This window comes from Geospiza fortis, unplaced genomic scaffold (genome assembly GCF_000277835.1).
Source record: "Geospiza fortis unplaced genomic scaffold, GeoFor_1.0 scaffold102, whole genome shotgun sequence".
Classification (NCBI taxonomy): domain Eukaryota; kingdom Metazoa; phylum Chordata; class Aves; order Passeriformes; family Thraupidae; genus Geospiza; species Geospiza fortis.
The window spans coordinates 2,765,580-2,771,526 of record NW_005054373.1 but is presented as its reverse complement, the minus strand read 5'-3'; the positions used below and the strand labels follow the sequence as shown (position 1 = coordinate 2,771,526).

The following is a 5,947-nucleotide window of genomic DNA, read 5'->3' as shown; positions in this document are numbered from 1 at the left end:
CAGGCAGCTCCCTGGAGCTGTAACCTCGTGTGGGATTTCTGTTCTGAGAGAAGCCTTCAAGATCCTGTCGGACTCCGGGGATTCGGACGCCCTTTTCACCAAACTGGACCAAACAGACTTGCCTTCCCCCAAGCAACTGTCTCCTTCTGTATCCCACAGAACCAAGAGATGCAGAGAAGTGGAGAATCAAGCTTCTGAGACCTCAGAGCCTCCTGAAATACCCCATAACATCAAAAACTTGTTCAGCATAAGCAATCTGATCGTGGAGTTGGACGGCTCGTCCAGCAAGTCGAGCGAGTGCCCCGACTCTTCCCAGGAGCACGTGGTGTCTTCTGCCTCCAAACCTGCTCCCAAACTGCCTGACGAGCCCTTGTCTGCCCAGAGTGAGAAGTATGAAGCCCCTCTCGTGTGCTATTGTCTGCTCTGCCCCCAGACTTGCCTTGCTGGTGTTGGTAGCCTGAGCACCAAACCCTTGCCCTGTGTCTCCAGATAAGTGTTGACCTTGCCCTCCAGCCCGTGTGGAACTGGGCATAGCAAACCCTACCTTGCCCATGTGTTTGGTTTTAAAATTAATTATGGGTTAATGAAGAGGAGAAAATGTTCAGGTCCTGCTGCTAGTGAGGTGCTGCAGCTGGTCCTGGCAGCTGATTCCAGTACAAGGAACACATGTTTTTCCACACTTCTCCCAGCTTCAGCATCACTCACCAGAGTCTGTAGGAGCATCCTTCTCTTGATTCCCACCTCTTAAGAAATACAGTGTCCAGGGGCTGGCTCTGCTTGCTTGGTGGCCCTGCACCTGCTCCCCAAAACCCCTTCTCCTGAGCCAGTAGCCAAAGTAAACCCTCACCTGATTTCAGGTCCTTCCAAGGAAGGTGGAACAGCTCCTGTGGCACAGAGGAGAAGGACAGCTGGAGTGATGAGGATGAGCTCTTTGCAAATGCAGGTATGAGAATCCCCCTGGCAGGGATTACCTGTGCTAATCCTGGCAGGGATCACTCACAGGGGTCCTGCTGCTGCCTGGGGGGCTGAATTTTGAAACCAGAAATCCTGTGGGAAGGCTGGGATCAAGGAATTGGGGTGTATTGCTGTCACAGGGTGCTCTGACCGCACAGCTCAGCGGTTAAGCCCAAGGCAGCCTCTCGTTGAGGTCTGTACCTCCCAAATTATGGGAAATGTAACTCTCTCCCTTGTTTTCCAGCATCACTTGAGAAAAACAAAACCTCCAACAACTCCGGCTCCAAGAAACAGGTATGTGGAGCCTTGGGTGCTTCCAGCAGGCCCTGCAGGGGGGCAGTGTCCCTCCAGTCTCCATGATAAAAGAGGCTGGAGCTGGGCCTGTCCTGCCTGCAGGGCACTGGGAATGTGCCTCAGGTCCCTTTGGTTAAAGCAAGGTTTGCCAAGTTCCCTCATGCTGAGAGGTTGTTCAGGTGAGGGACACACATCTGGCAGCTGTTACCCAGGAGCAGGTCCCACGTTGGTGCCACCAGGACCTCTCCTCCTGGCCCGTAGGAAGGCAGCAGCTGCACATCTGCGGTGCTGGGGTGTTGTGTGAGCTGCCAGGACCTGTCAGCCTTCCCTGCTGCTCCTGGCACGGGTGATGAGGGCAGCAGGCTCTCTGCCACGCAGCTGCTTCCTTGCTCTTTGCAGAAATGGACCATGGAGGAGAGCGAGTGGATCAAGGAAGGGGTGAAGAAGTACGGGGAAGGGAGGTGGAAAACCATCTGCCTCAAGTTCCCCTTCAGGAACCGCACCTCAGTGATGATCAAGGACCGCTGGCGGACCATGAAGAAACTGGGAATGCTCTGAAGTTGGGAGCCATGGGACTTTCTTTTCGTTTTTGGACCTCAGTTTGTGTTTTGGAAGCTGGACCAGAGTGCAGTCTGTGCCAGTGTGGGAAGTCCCTCTGACACCAGAACCATGACAGAGAGGAACCCAGGAGCTTTGTGCTCCAGCTGGATCTGCAAAGATCAGCGTGCTGCACATGGCAGGGGCTGTGCAGCCTCTCCGCATGAATCTAGATTGAGACTTCTTGTCCACCTGGCCACTGCAGCCTCTGGAATGAATCCCAGCTGTTTGCTCTGCCCAGGTGTGAGCAGAGGATGATCTTATAGGTGACTATTTCTGTGTTTGTTGTCTGTTCACTGAATCACTTCTTTCATCTGTTTGCCATCACTCCCTTGTGGAACAGGCAGCACTGAGTCCCAGCACTTCTGTGGGGAAGAGATCCAGGCAAGAGGATCTACTTGGGTTTTTTTTATTTTTCTCCCATTAACGGGGGACAATGTGTGAGGAGAAATTCCTCCCTTCCAGCTCTGAGGCTTTAAAAAGCTAAAATTACTTTGTGTTTCAGTACTTGGAACTGTTTGTTGTTTCCATGCTAAAATTTTTAGTTTTGTCTGACTTTGGTCATATTTTCTTTGGACTTTTCCTGGTAATACCCTTGCTGTGTGTGAACTCCAAGGATGCCACATCTTCCTGCCTTCAAGTGCCAAAGCTGGAACAGTCATTTGTAAAATAAAGATCCTTTCCTGTTTAATAGCAAGAGTTGTGAAAGTGCGAATTTCTGCCTCGTGGGTGGAAATGCAGCAGAAGGGCACGGAATGTGGGGTTCTCCCTTCCCCTCTGGGAGTGCTGGGTCAGGACCAGCACTGCCTGGAGCTGTGACATGCTGGTGTACATGGGAATCAGGAGTTTCTGGGTCAGGTCAGGGGTGTGATACAGGGGCACTTGCTAAATTTAGTTTCTAAGTTTCTCTTGGCTGCTGTTCAGCAAAGCCAGGGCTGGGAGAAGTCTCGTCTAGGAACAGCTGCTTCCCCCTCTGTCCTTCAGCTGCAGGTGCTGCACTGCATGTCCCTTGTCCCCTGGCTGTGGCCATGCATTTTCCTCCCCTTCCATAAATCCCTTCCCTGGAGAGCTGTGGGCAGCAGGAGCACCAGTCAGAGATGTGGGCCAGTGAGGGGCAGTGCCAGTTGGTGGTGCCCCGTTGGCAGGGGCTGTGTCCTGTTCTTGCCTTCTCCAGGGTGGGCTCGTGCCCTGGCAGTGCAGGTGTCAGATCGCCTTGGGCCGCGGCTGCCGTGCTGTGGTTAATGATTACCCTGTGCCTCACACTGCCCTGCCCTGCGTGGGGAGCCAGTGCTGCAGCCCCGGGGAGCAGGAGGATGCTGCTGCTGCTGCTCCTGGCTCTGCTGGGCCCCGCTGGCTGCCCCAGGCCAGAGCCCCTGAGTGGTGGCTCCAGCCAGGAGCCGCTGTTCCGTGGCGCCGACCGCTACGACTTCGCCATGGTCATCCCCGCTGGCACCGCCGAGTGCTTCTGGCAGTTCTCACACCAGGGAGGAAACTTCTTCTTCAGCTACGAGGTGAGTGCTGGGGACGGGCCCTGGGACATCGCTGACACAGCCAGGGGAAGGCTGGGCTGGATCCACCCCGTGCTGGTCCTGTGGCACATGGCATCTCAGGGACTGTGCCTTTCTTAAGGCAGGATTGTGGAATTGTTTGGGTTGGAGGGATCTTAAAGCTCACTTCCTTCCATCCTCTGCCATGGCAGGGACACCTTCCACTCTCCCAGCTTGCTCCAAGCCCTGTCCAACCTCTGAGGGTTGACAACTGCAGGGATGGGACAGCCACAGCTGCTCTGGACACCCTGTGCCAGAGTCTCCCCTCTCTCACAAGAAAGAATATCTTCCTAATATAACCAACCACCCTAATCCCTATCCCTCATCAATCCCGTGCATTCTTAAAACTACCAGGTTTAAGCCCATGAAGTGGTGCTGGGAGCTCCGGCGTTGTTGGAAGCTCTGCCCTTCACTGCCTGGCCAGAGGCTGTGGCACAGCATGTCCCTGAGCTCTGTCCCCTTCCCACAGGGAACTCCAGCCCTTTCATCTCCTGTTTACACTGGGCTGGCTGAAGGAGAGCCAGGGCATGGCTGTGCCTGGCAGTGGCAGCTTTCCCCCAGCTCTGTGACAGGAACAGGTCCTCAGGGCTTGGCCCAGCTCCGTCCCCACACAACAGGACCCACAAATCCCCCTGGGGTGTTCCCTGCCTCCAGGTCCAGCGGGCAACGGGGATTGGCAACAGCAGGAGCATCCTGGTGACAGCGAGTGACCCCAATGGCTTCCAGCTCAGAGTGTCCCAGGATGTACGAGGACAGATCAACTTCCTCACCAAGGACACAGGTGAGCCCCAGCCCCTGCAGCAGCTCTGAGCCTGCCCAGCCAGGGCTTCCCAGAGCACCCATTGCTCCTGCGGGCCTGAGCACTCAGGATGTGTCTGCCTGGGGCCCTTCCACCAGGAACCAACAACCCCCTTCCCTCTGCAGGTTTCTACCAGCTCTGCCTGGACAACCACCGAAACCACTTTGGCTTAATGCAGGTGTATCTCAACTTTGGTGTGTACTATGATGACTTCAACATGGAGCACAAGCAGCCAGCAGAGAGGAAGGAGCTGAACGACACCCTGGAGGCAATTGGGGTGAGGGTCAGGGTGTCCCAGCAGAGCAGGATGGGCACGTCCTGTCCAGGACACTGAGCAGAGCCTTTGCTCAGGCTGAGCTGCAGCTGAGTGCAGCTCTGAGCACAGCTTTGCCTCTCCTGCAGGCGAGCATCCAGAAGCTGCATGTGCACACCTTCCACATGTGGCGCTTCTACAACTTGGCCCGGATGAGGAAAATGGCTGACTCCATCCTCCTGGAGTCCAACTACAACTACATCAACTGGTGGTCCATGGCCCAGAGCTGTGTCATTGTCCTCTCTGGGGTGCTGCAGCTCTGCTTCCTCAAGCGCCTCTTCCACGCACAAAGCTCGGGCAGCCAGAGGTGCTAGAACAGGGCAGGGACCGCCCTGCAGAGCCAGCTCGCCTGGCTGCCACTGTCCCACCACAGAGCAGGAGCAAAGGCTGGATTCTGCTTCCAGGAGGAGGCTGGAGAGTTCCCCCTGCTCCTGCCTCAGCTCTAGCCCTGGCATCACCCCAAGAAAAGTCAAAGGCCACACTGTCACCTGAGTTCTGTGAGCTGTGTGAGTTTGTCACATCCCTACCCATTGTTAGTGTCTTAATGGGCCTTTTCTACCAAACTCACAATAAAGGAACCCCTGGCAGAGTCGGGGGAGTGACTGCTGCCTGCTAAAGCCATCCAGCCTCTGTGAGACTAGAAGCTGCTGGTCCCTCCCTCCCTCCCCTGAAGCTCATCCTCACTCTGAGGCTCCCCCCAACCTCATCAGTCCCCCCAAACACACCCCAGTGTGTCACATTCCCCAGAGGAGGAGCAAGGACTGATTCCCCCTGGACCTCCACACCAGACAACAGGCACTGAAAAAAGGATCAGGCTTTATGTGACAGGGCTGGGGCCAGGGCCCGTCCTCCCACGCTGGCAGCAGCCCCTTGAGGGCTCTGGGGCTCTGTGCTGGCAGCTCCCCACACCTCCCTCCCACTCTGGGCGGGCTTCCCACACCCACGGTGCAGGACAAAGTCCGTGCCAGCCCAGAACACTCACAGACAGAGCACAAGGGGTCCCTGGGGGTCCCCAAGGGTCCCTCATGTCAGCGTGTCCTCGTTCCGCACGTACTCCCCGACATCAGCTTGGTGGAACACCACGATGGCCAAGGGGTCAACCTTGCGACACTCCTGCGTGGACTTGGCAGCCACCCCAAAGCCCTGGGGATGAAGGGGACGTGAGGGACGGTCTCCCATCCCATATCCCCCCTCAGCCCCACCGGGGCCCAGGCGCTCACCAGTGGGACGTCAGCCATGGAGTACACCACCACACCCTGGTACTGCGCCGTGCTCTCCGTGATGCGGCCCAGCCCCGACTTCAGCACGTGGTTCCCATAGAGGAAGGACTGCTCGGAGCCCGGCTTCACCCACACCTTGTACTACGGGAGAGGGGCAGAGCTGTGAGGGGCCGCTCGAGGTTGTGAGGGCCTCTCGGGGCCATGGGGCTGTGAGGGGCCGCTT

The 5,947-nt window shown here is 56.7% G+C and overlaps 3 protein-coding genes across 5 annotated transcripts in view; 2 read left to right on the top strand and 1 right to left on the bottom strand.

The window, feature by feature from the left end:
- TERF2 (telomeric repeat binding factor 2) overlaps positions 1-2,544 on the top strand; it is a 4,712-nt gene extending 2,168 nt beyond the window's left edge. For 2 of the 3 annotated variants that reach the window (XM_014308561.2, XM_031060114.1), the window contains exons 5-8: positions 4-390; positions 858-943; positions 1,199-1,248; positions 1,648-2,544. In XM_014308561.2, coding sequence (XP_014164036.1) covers positions 4-390; positions 858-943; positions 1,199-1,248; positions 1,648-1,806 — 682 coding nt within the window. In that variant the 3' untranslated portion in view covers positions 1,807-2,544. The remainder of the gene's footprint in view (positions 1-3; positions 391-857; positions 944-1,198; positions 1,249-1,647) is intronic. The other variant, XM_031060115.1, reaches the window with a different exon arrangement.
- Positions 2,545-3,072: 528 nt separating this feature from the next.
- TMED6 (transmembrane p24 trafficking protein 6) lies at positions 3,073-4,818 on the top strand. Its single transcript, XM_005424780.2, has 4 exons — positions 3,073-3,356; positions 4,047-4,173; positions 4,317-4,468; positions 4,594-4,818. The coding sequence occupies exons 1-4, from the start codon at positions 3,087-3,089 to the stop codon at positions 4,816-4,818; spliced, it is 774 nt and encodes a 257-aa protein (XP_005424837.2). The 5' UTR covers positions 3,073-3,086.
- A 482-nt stretch (positions 4,819-5,300) lies between these two features.
- NIP7 (nucleolar pre-rRNA processing protein NIP7) overlaps positions 5,301-5,947 on the bottom strand; it is a 2,075-nt gene continuing 1,428 nt past the window's right edge. Inside the window, exons 2-3 of the mRNA XM_005424842.2 lie at positions 5,725-5,865; positions 5,301-5,647 (exon numbers count right to left, since the gene is read on the bottom strand). Of these exons, the coding sequence (XP_005424899.2) occupies positions 5,528-5,647; positions 5,725-5,865 (261 nt within the window). The 3' untranslated portion in view covers positions 5,301-5,527. The remainder of the gene's footprint in view (positions 5,648-5,724; positions 5,866-5,947) is intronic.